Below are 18,623 nucleotides of genomic sequence, written 5' to 3'. Positions count from 1 at the left end.
TGTTTAGCCCGTTGGAAAAATAACAGGTATTTTACACAAATAGCAACCGGTGCAGACGGACCTTAAGGTATCCCAGCTCTGGACATCTGCGCATGTTAACAATCGATCCATTCCTATGTTTAACGACTGAGTAATCATTGCCGTTGGTGGTGGTTGATTGCACTGGATTGATCACAGCTCCCCTACTGTCATCTTCTGCGTCAAACATCCCACTCATTTAAGACGCGCCCGCTCATCCCAGTGGCTCTGTCATAAGATCCGCACACCAGACACTGAGGATGTCTGGGGGAAAATGAGAAGCCCATGCTGTCACTTAAGGCTATATCAGTGTGGTGCTGTGTCTTTCCCGCTGCCAACAGAGCCCAGGTGCTTGGGCAGAATCTTTGAACAGATATCTCCCTTCAAAGCCGCAGCTTCCTAAGCACATTAAATGTAGAAACTGCCTCACTGACCATCCTAAATGACATTACCATAATTCTGCAATTGGCTTCTCATTTGATATATGCCAATTAGTCTGTGGGAAGAAGAAGAAGTCTGGCAAAGGGAAAATATTAACAGACAGCTGTCAGCGTACAATGCTGTAGTCCAAAGGACAGTGTGGATGTCTTCACTGCTGTGGCCTCTTTAACAGATCCTGCAAAGTGACTTGGCATTGCGTCTCTGCATTATGGGTCACAGGTCAGCACTGTGTGTTTGTCCAGGGCCAGAGGGGCCGGGTGGGGTTGGGGGGCTGGGATGAGAGGCGGAGGAAGGTGCTGGCTTTGTGCATCAATGGAGGATAATCTCATGACTGTCGAAGGAGGAAGCGGCTGCTTAAAGGAGCTCTCTATTCCAGCTGCTCTCCTTAGAAGAGAGGTTAAAGCAATCTGTCCCACTTCAAAGACCGAGGACGCACACACACACACACACACACACACACACACACACACACACACACACACACACACACACACACACACACACACACAACTAGCATTCAAGCCTTCTGTGTTTGGTGCTGCCAACAGATGGACATGATCCACCGTTCCCAGCTTAAACACTAAGAAACCCTCTCAGGGCAGCATAGCAGTCTTGACAATGTGCAAAGGTTTGTTTCACAAGTCAACATTTAGAAGAGGAAAAAGGCTAATGGGACGCACAAACAGAAGGGAGCATTCAATGAAAATCACACCGCTCAGGTTTAAAAGACTAACAAGATTTCAGATATTAAATACAATAAAAGTATCTCTTGATTTTTTTTAACATTAACTAACCTTTATGTTTTACCTTTTTATTGCTCAAAACAAAATAAATGAAAGGCAACGCTGGAAAATTAATTTCATATTCAAGGCATGTAGTTTATTATATGCTTTTATTTCATGTAAACTGCATGTCCCAACCTATGTGATGGACCCCCCCCCTCCCACAGAAGCCCAGTGATTATTAAAGAAAGTATGAGAGCGTGTGCAGAAAGAGACAAGAGGATGAGTGGACAATGAGCTAAGTATTCATTCTTCATTACTAGAGGCAGGGGACGGGGGCTCCCCTCTGTGTCAGCGGGAGCACTGGCATTGTCAGAATGCACCATTATTTTCTAGCTGCCACGCAAAGCCAAGCTGCCAGCTGAGTTAAGGTGTGCCAGCCGGGGTGGCAGGTTCAGCGCGAATTGCTCGGCACTCCGATCGCTTTTATTCCACTCGCCGTCGTTCATCACGCTCATCCTGCGCACGCGATTGCGACATCTGCACGAACGAGGGGAGAAGGTGGCATCCAAAGTAGCAGACAACAAATTCGGCCATGCTTTCCTGCCAGCTATTACACAGGAGAGCCAGTAAATCAGCTGTGACCCCTCCCCACCTCATCTGACTGGACACAAGCCAGAGTTATCCACTCCGCTCTCCCTGTGACTGGCTAATTTAATGTCTCCAAACACAGTGGATTCATCACTGACACACACACACACACACACACACACACACACACACACATATACAGTGGTAAGGGGATTCAGCGTGAACGCAAAGTTAGTCTGTGTGACCCACTTGGTCGGCGGCTGACCCCAGTAAACCTGGCCTGTGTCCTCCCCTGACACCAAGTGAGACACACAGAACTCTCACTCCTTTCCATGAACTCAGTGAGCAGCGGTGAGAGCTGATGTTGATGGCCAATGGCAGTGTGCGCGTTGTAGGAGGTCCTCTAACCTGCCACGCCCTTGCTAAAAAAGAAAAAGAAAAAAAAGAGCTTGGTAAGAGGTAAGAGGGCGTGCGAGGTAGTGATAATGTGCCCTATTTATCTTGTGCATTATAACATCTGGGAAACTTCTCTAAAAACAATGGCACAATGAGGGCTGCCATTCTGGCTTTACCTTCAGAAACCCACCAAAAGCATTTGTCCCCCTGGAATTGATAATGGACAGGCCACAAATCATTCGGGACAACAGGACGGAGGGTTGTGTGAGAGAGAAACTCAATGTATGTGTATGTTTTGTGTGTGTGTGTGTGTGTGTGTGTGTGTGTGTGTGTGTGTGTGTGTGTGTGTGTGTGTGTGTGTGTGTGTGTGTGTGTGTGTGTGTGTGTTCACCCCTGGTATTTAACTTCTCTGCTGGCCCATTCTGCAGGGCCCCGCAGGACAAATTGCCCTGCATGGTTGTCTTTGAGAGGCAGTGCAGCGCGCAGAGAAAGGGACAGGGCTGAAACACAAGGAACAGGCCTATAAAAATTCATCACTTTGACCCCTGTGACCTCCAACTACTGGGTTGTTTTTTTTTTTCCTCTTTTTACTCACGCATACACACACAGATGCACGAGCACGCACTTGGCCACCCACCCAAGCTTGGAGCTGAGGGGAGTTATTCAGAAATCATCTATTCGAGTTAAGTTTTTAAAGAGAAACGGACAGTTGCTGCGACAAGTCGGCTCGAGCTGCAGAAACGCACTAAGCCTCGTGATCTCTCTGTCTCTTTCTCTCGCACATGCACACTTGCTGCTGACACAATAGCCGCAGAAAAGCTTTCTACACAGGAAAAGGCCACCAGATGCTTCATTGTGACTGTGTCTCTGTGTAAAGTAGTGGCAGTAAAAGGAGGCTGGGCTCTCCAGAGCCATATTAGTCCCAGTAAGAGGAGGGCATTGTCTCAGGCCCGGACTCTTGACACATTACTGCCACCTGTACAAAGAAAACCTAATGAGAGATTTAATCTGAGAAACCTCCCCTGCCACTTTTAGTCAGCACTTTGAAACCAACCGCGGCAGATGTCTGCAAGACTGTTTAACGTACCGGCTTCTCTTAACCTCTCAATAAAGCCGTGCATGCTTAAATTGCTCAATAGCCATTCATTTGAATGTTAGCTGCACTTATTACAATTCCTCCCAAAAAAAGGGAGCTTTGTGATGTGAAGGAGTAGCCGGCAGCGCCACGGCCATTCACGACTTCTTCTTAACACCTCGGACCTAAAGACGGCATTTATCCTGTTAATGAGAAAACAAATTCACATCCAACTGTGAAGCAATCATTGTAGCGCATTAAAATATAGGCGGCAGCAGCGCTATTGATAGAGTATAAGCACTTACTAAGCACCTGAAAACATTGCTCTCTCATTTAATTTACCTGCTCCTGCAGCAGCTCTAAACCGCAGGAATCAATTAAAGGAAACAGACAGCGAGGTGATTTGTCGTTGCCGAGTCAATTAGGGAATATCGAAGGCCCAATCACTGATTGGTGATTAGTGACGGTCCAATAAGCATACAGAGTATGTTGAGTTCATTACTCTGGTATTCGATAAAATCAGGTCCTAACAATTAATGAGAGAGTAATTCTGTACTCTTCGAAAGAGGCCGGAGCGTGGTTAGCACTGTAAACGAGACGCGCTGCAATCATGGAGACTCTTCCACAACTTTTGAAGAAGCAAATTAAACACAGACTTCATCAAATGTTAAAAACATATCTTCATACGTGTAACAAATGAGTTGTTCTTGTTCTGAGAGAGCATTTGATGGCTTTTTCAGTCAGGCGGGCCGGCAGGTGACCAGCTTCCTTCCTACTGGTAGGACCCCAGTAAACCCTCATCACACACAAAGAACGCAGACTTATTTGAAGCACCACCCGTTAATTTGTTTGCACCATTTCATCTAAATGATGTGCTTGTCCACCAGGGTGAGAGAGAGGGAGAGGTGTAATTCAGCAAAGGAAAGGGGAAAAGGGAAGGTAACAGAGGAGGAGGCGGAGGGGTCTTGACATCCCCCACCACAGGGCGCTAGGCAACCATCTAGTGGGTGGGCTTTGTGATACATTTTACCAATTTTTCATGCCCATCCCTCTTGATGTGACCCCACTCAGGGCCTTTTATATCAGTGACAGCTCTGCGCAGGAAAACATGCTGCCGCTCTGATAGCATGAAATCGGGAACAAAGACCCCCAAGGAGAGGAGAAGGGGGCCACCGAGGCACGCTGTGCTCCGGGCCCGCCTGGCTCTGGACACAAACAGATGTTAGGACAGCCCCGGCCCCCGGCCCTGTCGGAGAAATGTGCCTGAGATGCATTGTTTTGGGCCTCCTCTAAGACAAAAACTTGAGCCACTCCTTCTGAAAGGGCCTGGCAATATGTTCGCCACCGATAAATCACAAGGGAGAGTGAGAGAAAGGGCCATGAATTCTCAATGTGGCCCTTAATGGGCCCTCTTAAATATGATGGGATATTTGTGTGTGGATGTGAATGGAGCCCGGTGACTTTTAATGTCAGTGGGCAGAGTTGTTTAAAAGCCCGTGGTGCCAACACCGGGTTTACAGCTGTGTTACAATGAGCCATTGTCGAGTAACATCACTCTGGTGCTGACAGTAAAGATTCACACTGGGAATCCTGTCGGCCAACTTGTTTAAATAATCCTTGCAGGTTTGCCGGCTTCCTTAACAACAGGGGAATGTTTATTCTTTGTCATCGCTTTTCAAAGTTTGCAGTGGAATGAGCCCAAGCTCGCAAACGCCACGAGTTAAATAGTTCCCTGATTTGAAAAAGGAATCATGTCTGACTTGCGACGTGCCGCTATTCTCATAAAGACTGCTTCTTGTGCTTATATGCGTTATGATTCAAATGCTGCGTGTGTGCATGTTTGTGCACAGCCCGCAGCGACGACATGTGCCACTCAATCCTTCAGAGGGACAGAGAAAAAACTATTATTGTGCTCTGTTTTACAAACGCTGAGGACTGCATTAGTCAAAAATAGACTGACATCATACAAGTCGGACACTATGTACCAGGCACAAAGAGATCCCTATCCTTCACAGTTTATGCCACATTTCATCTGGACTAAATAACAGCATCACTGTTAGCTGTTGTCGTTCCTCCCTGGGTTATTTTTCAAAGCCGGGTGTCCATACTGACTAACAGAAGATGAGACAAACCATCAATAAAGCAAAACATAAAGAAAGACTGTGGTGGAAGCCAAAGTTGATTATTCATGATTTATAGAGCTCTTATGTTGCTTAGACAAAACAATGGATTAAATGTTTTTAAGTCATGCATTGAGTCCACTGGTATTCACAGACAGACCTGATTGATCACTAAATCAATTTATAGTATCTATATTGTTTGTATAAAACTTATCAGGTGCACTGTGGGTATTACACTGTGGCATGATATGAACCAATAGTAAAGAGCCATCTCTCTAGAACCTTTAAAGGAATCTTCAAAGGTGCATCACCTTACGGCGCGCTTTTCATTTGTTGATTAGCTGAGTATTAACTAGAGATGGCACGATAACACTTTTTTATGTCCGATACCGATATCATAAATTTGGATCTCTGCTGATACCGATATGAATCCGATATATATATAATCAATAAAACAGTTTTTTATTAAATATCTTGCTGAATTTTGTATAAGTTCATACTCAAGTTTTAAAAACCAAAACACTAAAGCTATTCTGTTATACCTGTATGCAAAAAATACACCCAAAATATTTCACAGATCAGCAACACTGATCAATCTAATAGACATAAACCTGCACCATCCTCCCTATTCTGCTATTTTAAAGAGAACTTAGAGGAAATATTAAACAACCTAGCTAATAGCGCTGCCAACTCCCAGCAAAAAAAATAGGAAACCACCCCCCACCCTTTGCCTTGTGATGCTTAATCGACATAATCGACTGTAATTTAATGCACGTGTAAAACAAATGCACAGGAATCAATTATTTTTCAACAATAATGAAATAGATTCAACATCTTTCTTCAACAGAATTGCAGACTGCACAGATGGTACCTTCCCAAAGGAAAAAGTAGTATAGCTTACTAGGGTATATTAGACTTAACAGTTTCTATATACAGTAATGGACTTCTATATATTTTACATCAGATGAAAACTTTGGTTGTAAGATTCAGATAATTATTTATTAAAAGCTGGAGAATAAGAAAGAAAAGTATTTCTTTGTATCCCCCCTTTCCCTGTTAATGCCCTACGTGCCCCCTGGCAAAACTTTGCTAGATCCGCCCCTGCACAGTTACCAGCTAAATAAATTCTAACAACAGCTTATCAAGCTTAAACGTGCTGCTGTTGTTCAGCCTGGTTTCCTCTTTTCTGGCGCAAAGTGGGTGATAAACAAACAAGAGAGACGGGACTCGCGACAGAAAAGCCGATCAGCTGATCATTGATCAGTTTCAATTTGAAGTAGCAACAGGAGAGGGAGGGGGAGAGAAGAGGCAGTCGCTCATTATATCGGTTGTTAAGCTTAACGTGGGAATGCTTTACAAACATTCAGAGATGAACTTACATATATGCTTTACTTCTCTGGGATAGCTCTCTCGGAGATGAAATGCCGGTTTGGTAGCGAGGCTCCAAATGCTCAACCAGACCGCCGAGAGGTCGCCACAGCCGCTCTATGACGTGACGCATACTGCTCCGAAGTGCTAAGGTCATGAGCTGGGTTACGCCATGTCGCAAGTTTTGTGAGGTACTTTTGTAATATTTAATGGATCGGATTACATTTTTTATTTCTCTCTGATATCCGATCCAGTAATTTAGGTCAGTATCGGACCGATACCGATATGTAGAATCCCTAGTATTAACCAATTAAAAGATGTAAGTTCCTCCTTTTTTTACATCTTAAAAAATAGACATTAAGTCAGTTAAAGAGAATGTAATCAACAGATTAACTGAGTAATGGTCAACTCAAGGGGGGGAAAACTCATAACTCAAATATACTGCCGATGAATCTGTCACTCAGCTGCTTAATAGAATAGGTTTGAAGTACAAAAAAAAAAGACATCTAAACAGTGGCTCCAGCTGGAGAAGACAGCAGTAGTGCGGGGCTGTGGGGTAACTCAGGTTACAGCCCTGACCGAGACCAACCCCAGGGGCCAGCAAGACGGCGTCCCATCCCGGGCCCCGTTGGTGCCAGGCTCTGCGCTCATCCTTGGCTCGGTTTGTCACGCCATCCCACCGTTGTTGGCATGGCGTTCCCAGCTGCCAGTGACAGCGCCCCTCCCCACCTTCCCCCAAGTACACAATGGCTGGCGCCAGGCTCAAACGGCCTGTTGTTAATGAGCAGGACCAACAGAAGCCACTGCTTGTTCTTCATTTGCCAGGGTTTTAATTATATGGACAGCGTTGCCATCAAAGCTGCATCTCTCAAGTTTGCGCCCTCGTAGCTGAACTCGTTTTTTCTCCTCCGTGTCTTCGCCGCTGTATTCATTAGCATCAAAAGCAAACAGAGAGAAGAGGGAGAGAGAACAGGCTCTGTTGTCTAGAGGGAATAGTCTCCCTCTATATCCAGATGGGTTATCAGTGATATAATGGGCACTCATTGTGATAGATTGGACTCTTCTAAGCCAGATAATATGCCGTTATTGTATTGTAAGGAAATATCTCCACATGTCTAATAGGGGTGGGAATCACCATACATCCCACGATACATTATTATCACAATACTTAACGCACGATACGATATTATTGCAATTTTTAAAAATATTTTGCGATATTCAGATTCTGTACATAAAGGTAAACTTTATCAATATTCATATCTAATATCAAAGTCTCACACTCAGACTTTCTCTCATTTCAGTCAGTTTTATTGTTGACAAACTGAACAGTTTGTATTACAGTCTAGTCCAACTTAACTGAATGCAACCATCTGGTACAATTATAGCTATTCTGAACTATGCAATTTGTGAAAACTATGCAGCCCATTCAGCAACTGAAGAATTTGAAAGTAAATTAAAACAAAATATAATTTTACATTAAATAAAAAAGTTTTAAACTTAATTAAAATAAAACATGTCTTAAATTAAAATAAGTAAACTGTCATGTTTATTGCTGCCAAAAAAAAAGTTAAACACATTTGGACAGTGAAGGAATGTCAGGATTCTTGCTCAGAAAAAGGAGCTGATCAACATGCTCTGAAGTCAGAGTCCACAAAAACTTTTTTTTGTAACAAAATATCGATTTCTGCTGTCCCTGTATCGATACATTATTAGCAAACAAAATATCACGATACTACACAGTATCGATTTTTTCCCCCACCCCTAATGTCTAACCACTGGGGCCATAAACAGGCGTAGGTCAAACAGTAGGTGCTAATAACTCTATTTTGACTTGCACGGTGCAGTAAATGAATGAGGTTTACTGCATCAGGACAATTAAGACAATGTCAGGTGGGTAGTCTTTCATGGAAAAAGTGTATTGATTTAGTAGATTACCACGACCATTGGGAGGGATTTGTCAATACAATCTGGCCTAGCAATAAAATAGTCAAACACAGCACTCCAATGCCTCCTCTTGCTAGCAACGCCGTCCTCGAGAATTCTGAAAGCGGTCATTCCTCCACACGAGCAAAGGCAAAGGTATGTGATCTGTGTCGTGCTCATTTTGGCGTCCTAATGTTTATCAGCTAGAGTTGCGAAAACATCCAGTCTGAATTTGATTAAACACTATAGAGAGGTGGAAAAAAAGAGCCATTAAATTTCAGCGCTGGGCTGCTCTTTAAAATTGCAAGACGGGGTAATGGCCTTGGCTCAAAATGTGCTCTCTAAGTGCCCTTCTAGGTGCAGGAAGATTTTTAGGCAAATTCCAAAAGACTTGGTACATATATGACTGTGTATACATCTGTGTCTCTGGGTATCAATGCATGAGTGTATCTGGAAAGATGAGGGCAGCCAAGGAAGGTCGCAGTCCCCAGTGTCGGGGGTTCCACAGAACAGAGGCCCAATCAGTGCTGGCCCGCTGGTTAATGGATGGATGGCCCCCAAAATTAATTAGCCTGACTAATGTAGTGTACACTTAATTACACTGGCTGCCTTTTGATTTATAGCTGGCCTGATACACACATGCTAGTCAAAGTCAGGCTAAAAAGGGAAAAATTGTTTAGCCTTTACTAGCGCAAATTATTTACCAGGGTTAGGTTCAGCAGCCCGGACAATGGACCTGATGAACTGCTGCTGGTTTTAGTTAGACACTCCAGATAATATACGTGTTGTTTCTTTCCACTGTCTGAACAACAACCACTGTAATATTCATATTGCATTATCAAAAAGGAATAAATAAGGTGGCTGTAGATTGGAAATGACTGAGGTCCTTGCACCCACATGCTCAATAAGAAAACATGACATTCATGAGAAAAGTGATGTCCAAAAAAAACATGTTTGGTTGTAATTCTGCTCCCATAGTCACGAGCATGTACACTGAGTGATTGCACTGTGTGAAAAATGAATGATCTATCACGCTGCTCTGTCATTACTAGGCATTTTACAGCATTCATTAGGAGTGGGGCTAGTCTAGGGCCCCACCTTTAATTTCATGCTGCTCAAGCGAGAGAAAGGACACAGGACAAAGGAAGGAAGATTGATGCCCAATCCAGCCCTCTCCACTTCCTGCAGGTGCAGACAGGGGGTGCTATTCTTAGTGTAGCTCTCCAGTCAATGAGAGGCCAGCTAGTCTAATGAAATCTGTCCATGTAGCAGCAGATCAGGCCCAATTAAAACAGCCCCGCACCATGTCACGGGGACAGTAGATCAAGTCAGCAATTAACCTCCACGCTGGCCTCTATCAATCCTTAAATTGGAGCGGGCTGGCCAGCAGCACACAATCTCTGCAGATATTAAATTTACATTCTATTAAGTTTAATTAGGAGGGATTTTAAATATACTAGGAGTCCAGGCACAGAGCCCTGAGCCTGTCATCGACACTGTTGATTCACAGCCACGGGCCACCTCGAGGGACACGCATATACTCTTTAATACACGCCATCTTTTACCACCTTCTGACTGAAGCGTGGAACCATAGAAAAAAAGATGAGAGCCCAGCCTGGGAGCAGCTGTAGGGTGAAAGGATGGCAGCAGATTTCAATAATAAGATTAAGTGTACAGGTACAGGTTGACTGTTGTCACCTGAGCGTTACTTAAAACACAGTGACTAATGGTTTGTGTGGGACTTTATATTAGCTGTCTTTCAATGACTGCTATTTTACAATAACAATGTGCATACAGGGAATCCTTACGCCATTTCAGTCCTTAACTGGAAATTTCAGTCCAGATCCTCACCTATTAAATATTAATCGTTTCTGTATTTAACAAATTAACATTTAATTATAAACATTAACTGCTGGTTGAACAACCACTGGAGATCAGGGTGTTTCCTGGCATGTCCCCTTGGGCTCTGAGCAATTACGGCATCGTTTCAATTAAACATTTTAGCAACAAAGCTGTTAACTGAATAACGACTGAAAATTTTTTGGCTTAATTTATCATTAAATGAGTTGTTCTGTCTAACTTACACAAAATTCTTTTTGCCAGTCAAGATTATCGCTGGATACTAAGGTGCACTGAAATTTACAAAGGTGGTCAGTTAGACCCGACTGTCAGTATTGAAACATCTTTGAAAAAAATAAATTAATTAAATGGACTGTTAACAGCCTGTTTCACTCACAGAATTTTACTTTTTTGGTTTATTTTAAGCCTAACAGTCACCTGCAGTGAGCGGTAGTATCTGGCCTCGATTGTGAATGAAGAAGACCAAACACAGCCTTTGGGGGTAACGTTGGTCTAACAGGTTTCAAGGCATTCCTTCAAAAACATGAGACTCAGACTCCCTAAAGGAAGTTAGAGATTGATATGCAGCCGTGTTTTAATAGCATGCTCTATCTTTACACCGCTTATCATGAATGTCCTGAATGTGCCTTGAACATGAGCGCTTGATAAGGGATATAAATGGACTGATTCAAAACGTCTCCTTTGTACTTCTTTGTTTTATCAGCACTGATGCAAAGCATGATCAAGCCAAATCATGATCACACCCATGGGAGAGGAGAGAGAAGGTTGGCGGGGCATGGACCACCTCCATGCTGCTCAGCCTGAGCATTAGTCTCCACGTGGCTGTGTCTTTTGTCTGCGAGTCAAAGGGCCGCTGAATGGGGGTCAATTGAAACCAATTCCCTCTGTCGGACACAATTAATGGGGTTGCCCAGGGTGGGCAGGAGGGGGGCAGCCGCAGGCCTTTGGTTACTGATCCTGCCGCGCAAGCATGCCAGGAATTTGCCACCTGGAATTTGCCCTGTGACAATGACAAACCCACTGCCTTCCGAACCCACCTCCTTCTCTGTGCACACACGGATACATCCTAAAATACTCCCTGTCCCATCTGCCCTCCCACAAGGCAGGATGGGTGACATGGGAGTGGCTAGATGTTGTCCACAGTCTAGTCCCCCACAATGGACAAGAGACAGAGAAGAAGAGGAGTGGTGTAGCGTGCAGCTGTAGAGAAATGTACTAGAGTATTTTCTGATCCAGTGATTCTCAAAGTGAGGCCTAGGGAGCCCTCTGGGTGTTTTGAGAGCTGTCCCCAATGCACAGCAAATCAAAAAGCCAAGTAGTTCAATTTTGCAAATATTTCATCCACTTAACACAGCAAAAGTACACACAAGTATCTATTCATCAGTTTGGCTATTTTGTTTTCCCCCAGCCTGTTTCTATCGTTTGAAAAAAAGAGAACGAAGAGCGAGAAAAGCAAAAAAATGAGATTCTTAGACAGGGAGAAAGAGCGCCAGCCTCCCTGTGCCTGAATCAATCTTCGGATAAGTATGGACGATCGATCCGCTAGCAGCCCATCTACAGTTAAGCACTTCAGTAGATGTGCACTAATTGTCCTGTTGACATTAATTGTCATTAAAGGGCTTAAAACGGCCTCCCGGCTGTGAGTTACACCCTGCGCAGAGGTTGCAACCCATTTGTTTATATTGGTGACATCACAGCCCTCTCTACGGCTAACACGCAGGTCGCCGTTAAATCAGACAGGTTGATCACCGGATCACATTTCGGTCAGATGACATCATCAGCTTTTTTTGGTCCCCATTAAATGTTCGGCTTGTTTGAGGAACCCTCATTAAGCTGGAGGAAAGGTGAGTTTGGGTGCAGTTTATACGCCGGCCTAGTGCTCCAACTTCCCATTGGGAACAGGGCGAATCAATCAGTCATTAGGTCTAACAAATTGGTGTGTGTGTGTGTGTGTGTGTGTGTGTGTGTGTGTGTGTGTGTGTGTGTGTGTGTGTGTGTGTGTGTGTGTATTCGCATTGGATGTGACTGTGTAAGTGCATAAGAAAGGAGTTCTATGGAGGGGAAAGGGGGGCAGAAATGGGGCACACACCGATGCAAGCCTGACACATCCCTGGAAAAGGGGTCACGACCCCTTACTGCACTCAAACAGCATTTCACAGCAATGCAGACACAGAGAGGTGGAGAGTTTACCGACCACAGAGCAGCTTGGACAAGACAGGAAACATGAGGAGAGAGTTATCTATAATTAGCTGCAGAGGATAAACACAGATAGACTCTGAATCGTCTCATCTGACTTTATTGGATGCTTTCCTTTCAGCTTAATGCAGCCATATTCCCTGCCAGTACTGGCATTGAAAATACAGTTTTCCTTCATATCTGAATGCCTGGAACACTGTCTTTTTTTCCGCAGAGATGATAAGATTTAAAACAGCCCATCGTTGACAGAAAATCAATGTGGCATCCTAAATGTGTGCCAGGTGACATGTAATTGCAGAAGCTGACTTCTGAATAGCCTCAGTGTGTTTGTACATCTGCTGCTGTGGATTCTGTTCGTTTATTTATTATCTCCAAAGCAACGCATGCTCACATGACCAGCGGCTTAATGTGATCCAATTACAGCACCAAAATCAAATGTACTGCATAAACTTTGAGGCCATTAATCAATGCCCGCGATAGATCGCTGAGTAAAAACATGTGATGTCCATCCCACTTAGCTGGCTGCCACAGAAGAGTCGGTGATTTACTGCCCCACCTAGTGCCTGGATGGCTAAACTACAAAAAAAAGTTTTTTTCTGTGCCACACAAAGTTAAGTCCTTCCTAACTCATTTAAGCATTCAAGCCCTCCATTCAGAAAGCCTCCCCTCCTCTTCCCTCTCCTCTGAATAGGGTTGAAATGAACAATGCTCACACCTTGAGCAGGCCCACTGATTCGTGGACCATTGTGCTGGAGAGGAGGGAGAAGACCCGCTAACAAGTGTCTCCCCTACTCTGTTACCACAACGCTGTCTGCAATGTCTTCTATAATTTCCTCATCTCCCCAAGGAGAATACTAAACGACGACCTTAGCCATGGCTACGTTTGCACCAAAAGAAGGAAGGAGGAGGAGGAGGAGGACGAAGAAAGAGGGGAGGGAAGGAGCCAGGGAGGAAGGGAGAGGAGAAAGAGCTGTGAATGGCACCATAACATAACAATGCACTCCGAGGCTCGGTCGGCAAACACAGCTGGGCCGGCCACAGTGAAGCGTTTAATGAGTCATAACTCTAAAGAGACAGTGAGGCTCTAAAACCACTTTTACTATACTGCGGTCACCCTCACAAACACAGTCACACACACAAAGGCTTTATGGCACGATGCTGTATCACTATGGATTTGATAGCACGTAACCGCACGTGTGTACAGTGTGTCATTAGCTCTCTGTTGTGCCATTACATCCCCATAACGCCCAGATAATGTATACAGATAGCCATCCATTACTAATATGTCAAGAAAACAAACCCTACTCACCTCAATAACTTTCTTAGAGTCCAACCTGAAGTTAAAGTCACCGAAGACAAAAAATGGCAGCTTCTCATACCGCTGGTCCGTGATCCTGCAAAACATTAACACCACACACACACAAAAACATAAATAATAGAAAAAATCTGACATTCATCACCATCAGGTGTCAAAGGTTATCAGTTCCTTTGACTCAGGCTGTTAAGTTCATGAGGGCCTCAGCACCCCCTGGTGGTCTGATCACTTCAATTAAAATTTTTTGTGATCTGATCCAAGCTTTCAGCACTTTTGCAGCACTCAGCAGGCAGAAAACAGTAGAAACATTTTATCTGAAGCCTCATTTTTAGTATGAAGGAGAATGAAGAAGAAAATTCTATGAAATTGCTGCATTTGTCTTTTAAAAAATATCTAGTGATCCATTTGCAGGATTTTCAACTCCTGACTGATACGCTGCTATTAAATGACCTAAGTCCAGTTCACCTTTGGATACATGCGAGGGCTTCGAGTAAACGCTGCTTTCAGCTTGAAAACAGTCATTCTCAGGTGACGCCACAATTAAATGAATCAAGTGTGACCGTTTCCTTTGACAATCTGCTTTGATGGCAAAGAAAATTCACTTTGCTGAACTAATCAACGTGTGAGTAAACCAGACTCAACCCTGTTAATTTATTAAGCGCTGAGAGGTTTAGAGCCAAAGCGCATTTTCTGATTTGGTGCTAAGGCACAAAAAGCACAGCGGAGCAGCATTTTCTTATGATGCACACATCTGGGACAGACTCGTATAAAACCAGAGGTCTTCGTTTTTTCACACGAGGCTGATTTGATAACAGAGTTAAAAGAATGTGCATGTAGCTGAAGTGGAAAACCAGGCATGAATTTATTAAACGTTAAGATGGCAGAAAGGAGAAACTGCAGACAGTGAGACAGAGAGAGAAATGTGCTACGTCATCAACATAACTTATTCTTGTGTGATTTATGGCACTGATTTTTGCTTGCCAGAATTTTCTTATACGTCTCTGTCACTGATATATGTAGTACTGTGAGTGCAAGTGGGCACCTGTAAGCCTGGACCTCGGCTTGGATTTGTTTGCCACGGTGGAAAGGGTTTTTATCTCATTTCTATGTGCTTTTTAAACAATCCCTATCATGTAGACTTTGGTGTTTTATGTTTCAAAACGCAACGTAGCTTGCCATCACCAGTGTGTGAATGTGTGTGTGAATGGGTGGATAACTGGATATGTAAAGCGCTTTGGGGTCCTTAGGGACTAGTAAAGCGCTATATAAATACAGGCCATTTACCATTTACCATAATTGAATTCTCAACAAATGAAAATCTGAATGAATTAAGAGATTCTACTTAACTTCCTTTTAATCTTTCTTCTCATTTTGCTCAGTGTTTTTTTGTACCTGTTAATATAAATTTGATAAAAAATGGTTTTCCTACACTGAAGGTTTCAAGACAAATAAACCTGCTGGTCCCGTACCCAGCGGGCTAATGCACCTACATATTCTGCCATGTTCTGTTTTAGTTAGACCAAGTGAAATTGCTCTGCCGATGCCTTTTAAAGGTCTTCAAAATCCACCAGAGTTTATTGCTGGCTGATGTTTTAATGCACTAAATACCCTGCTTCTTTAAACCTTAAGCATATACAGTCTATGGATTTGCAGATCCTCTCTGATGTGGACCGCTTCCAAATCTCCAGAACTTCACCACACCGCCAGCATCCCAGTGCTTAAAAAAAAAATAATGCACCTAAGCGACATATAATTAAGTCCTACGCCTCATCACCTACTTAAAAGTGTCTCTTCTACAGAGCAGAGATAGGAAATTAAAGCTCTTGTGTAATTAATGATTCAGGATGCTTGGCTCGCTATCCCCACTAATCGCACGGATAAATCTCACCGTGGACTTCCCAGGCACAGATAACAATATATTTATGAGGCCGTAAAGAGAGAAGAAGGCTTTTCTTAGCGCCGGGTCTCGGTCTGCCCGGCTGTCGTAAAGCACAGCCACTTCTTTTCTGTGTGGTGGCGAGGCGAAGGTGACTGAAGTAAGGAGGCGGGGGAACACAGCTATTATAATAAATAGAGAGTATGCAGTTTGACATTCCCTTATATTAAGCAGAAACTGCACACAGCAGTGTGGAGCAGTGGAAATGGCACTTGGTCTCCATATATTTTCTTTTAAGCTGATGCCCGAATAACCAGCATCTCTTTAAACAAGGCTGGCTGGTGAATTGCCGGCTATACAGAGCCCACATTTTCTCAATGGTTTGTCTGCACATTTCTCCAAACATTTTTAGGTTCTCTGCACTGAAAGTAATAAACATAGCTTACATAAACCAAAAAAAACACTAGAGGTAACCTTCGAAAGGCTGTAAGTCACCCGAAACCCTTTAATTTATGTGTCAAAATAAGGTTATGGTGCCCATAAATAAGCCAAAATGATCAGTCCTTTTAACGTGTAATGTGTAAAAGCACACTGCTCAAAATGTCTACCCTCCATGTTTTCACTAAGTCACTGATGTTTACTATACCTAACTATTATTTTTCTGAGTATAACTGACTGCTGCTCTCTATCCTAATGTCTAAAGTTTACTTTCTAAAGCAAGCACGGGCAGGTTAAACCAATAAAAGGTTTATGTAACATCTTATGTCGAGCTCAACTGATAAGACCAATATCAATACCGATATTTGGTGATCTAAAATATCTGCCGACCTCTCTAACGCAGTTTAACAATAATCTTATTTTATTATCGCGACAGGTTGTGGATTACTCATTTATCCTCTGCCGGCCTGTGCAGAGGATATCAAAATCAAAAAAAAAAAAAAAATTATATGCACATTTAAATACAGGTTGAACCAAAGTGCTGTATATAGTAGAGATAAAATAGCAAACATACATAGTAATTACTATAAAAGACTAGTCATTCATTCTAGTCAGTGTTTTCAACTGGGTTTTAAAAATGTCGAGTGCTGGCAAAGGCCTAATGTGAAGGGGTAGACTGTTCCAGAGTTTGGGTGCAGCGATTGCAAAAGCTCGGTCACCTCTGTTTTTCCGTCTAGTTCTGGGGATAGTCAGAAGCAACTTATCTTTTTTTTTCTACTCATTTAGAAAAAAAAAAAAAAAAAAAAAAAAAAAAAGAAGCAACTTATCTGCAGACCTAAGGGCTCTACTTGGATTATTTTTTGTTAAAAGGTCCGAGAGATAAGATGGAGCTAATCCATTCAGAGATTTACAATTAACAAAATCTTGAAGTCGATTCTACGATGTACTGGTAACCAGTGTAAACGTGCCAGGATTAGGGAGATATGATCACATTTGCGAGTGCGTGTCAGGAGTCGGCCGCCAGCTGTCACTCAGGATAAGTGAGTGACAGCTGGTTGTTGCGTTTGTGGCATTTCTCTGGTGGACAAACTCTGTAACATTAGAACTCATAACATGACTGAAAGGTGTTCTCTGTGTCTCATTATGTGGAGACCCTCTGGCGTAACCAATCACAGAAGCTCCACTACCACCATCTGTCCAATACATCCAATCAGTGCAAGGACACGGGATCCCCCGACCACTTTTATAGCAGCCCCTGATCAAACACCAGGTATTCTCCCTTTCTGCCCTGGAAGATCACAAGATTTTCAATTCAATTCAGTTTTATTTATACAGCGCCAAATCACAACAACAGTCGCTTCAAGATGCTTTGTATTGTAAGGTAGACCCTACAATAATACAAAGAAAGAAAAACCCAACGATCATATGACCCCCTATGAGCAAGCGCTTTGGCGACAGTGGGAAGGAAAAACTCCCTTTTAACAGGAAGAAACCTCCGGCAGAAGCAGGCTCAGGGAGGGGCGGGGCCATCTGCTGCGACCGGTTGGGGTGAGAGAAGATCTTCTTTACTTTTCAGTTTTTATTTATCAACCGTTGTAAATGCCCAAATGACTATTGGTCAATATATTGACCTTCAACAACATATCAGTCGGGCTCTTCTCTATCTTTTTGTAACTGTGCTACAATTGGGCACGAACAATAAGTTTAAAGGCACTAATTTCAGAGACTTAAACCAATGGCCTCTGCACATTTTGACAGTTAGATAGACTCCTCATGACACGCACAAATGTTAATACTTTTACTAATTGCTGATAGTGCTGCTCAGTCTTTTGCCAGAAGCTAGCTATTTGGCATTTCATTGACCCCAAAGGCAGTTGATATTTAACATTTAAAGCTGACTAATCCTAGAATTTCCTGTTTTGAAGTTACCCGAAACCACTATGAAAGTCTCACTGGCTGCATTACTTTTTAATTTGCCTGGATTTCATTCTTCTTCTTTTCTTCTTCTTTGATTGTTAAGCACAGTTTTTTAAGTTGCACATCCTTTGTGTGGAGTAGCTCTTTAATAAACTCAAACTGGGATTGATGCCATTAATGACCTCACACACTGGTGCTAAGAGACTGAGCTCTATCCAAACAGGCTTAGTGGTCAGTTTATACTGTTGACCAAAACGGAGGGCAGTAAAGTGGCTGAACACAGACGTCATGCGGCGCTTATAGGCGTGGGAACTTCTACATTCTTTGCCCTAATGGAGAATTTACCGCATGTGCTTTTGTGAGTAGC

General features: G+C 43.2%; 1 protein-coding gene across 3 annotated transcripts in view; it reads right to left on the bottom strand.

Moving 5' to 3' along the window:
- inpp5a (inositol polyphosphate-5-phosphatase A) overlaps positions 1 to 18,623 on the bottom strand; it is a 157,197-nt gene that overhangs the window by 25,247 nt on the left and 113,327 nt on the right. For all 3 annotated transcript variants that reach the window (XM_080868670.1, XM_080868671.1, XM_080868672.1), the window contains exon 9: positions 14,020 to 14,104. In XM_080868670.1, coding sequence (XP_080724796.1) covers positions 14,020 to 14,104 — 85 coding nt within the window. The remainder of the gene's footprint in view (positions 1 to 14,019; positions 14,105 to 18,623) is intronic.

The sequence above is a fragment of the Rhamphochromis sp. 'chilingali' genome (genome assembly GCF_963969265.1).
Source record: "Rhamphochromis sp. 'chilingali' genome assembly, chromosome: 20".
NCBI lineage: Eukaryota > Metazoa > Chordata > Actinopteri > Cichliformes > Cichlidae > Rhamphochromis > Rhamphochromis sp. 'chilingali'.
The sequence above is the reverse complement of the archived record's forward strand: the minus strand, read 5'-3'. Positions and strand labels throughout refer to the sequence as shown.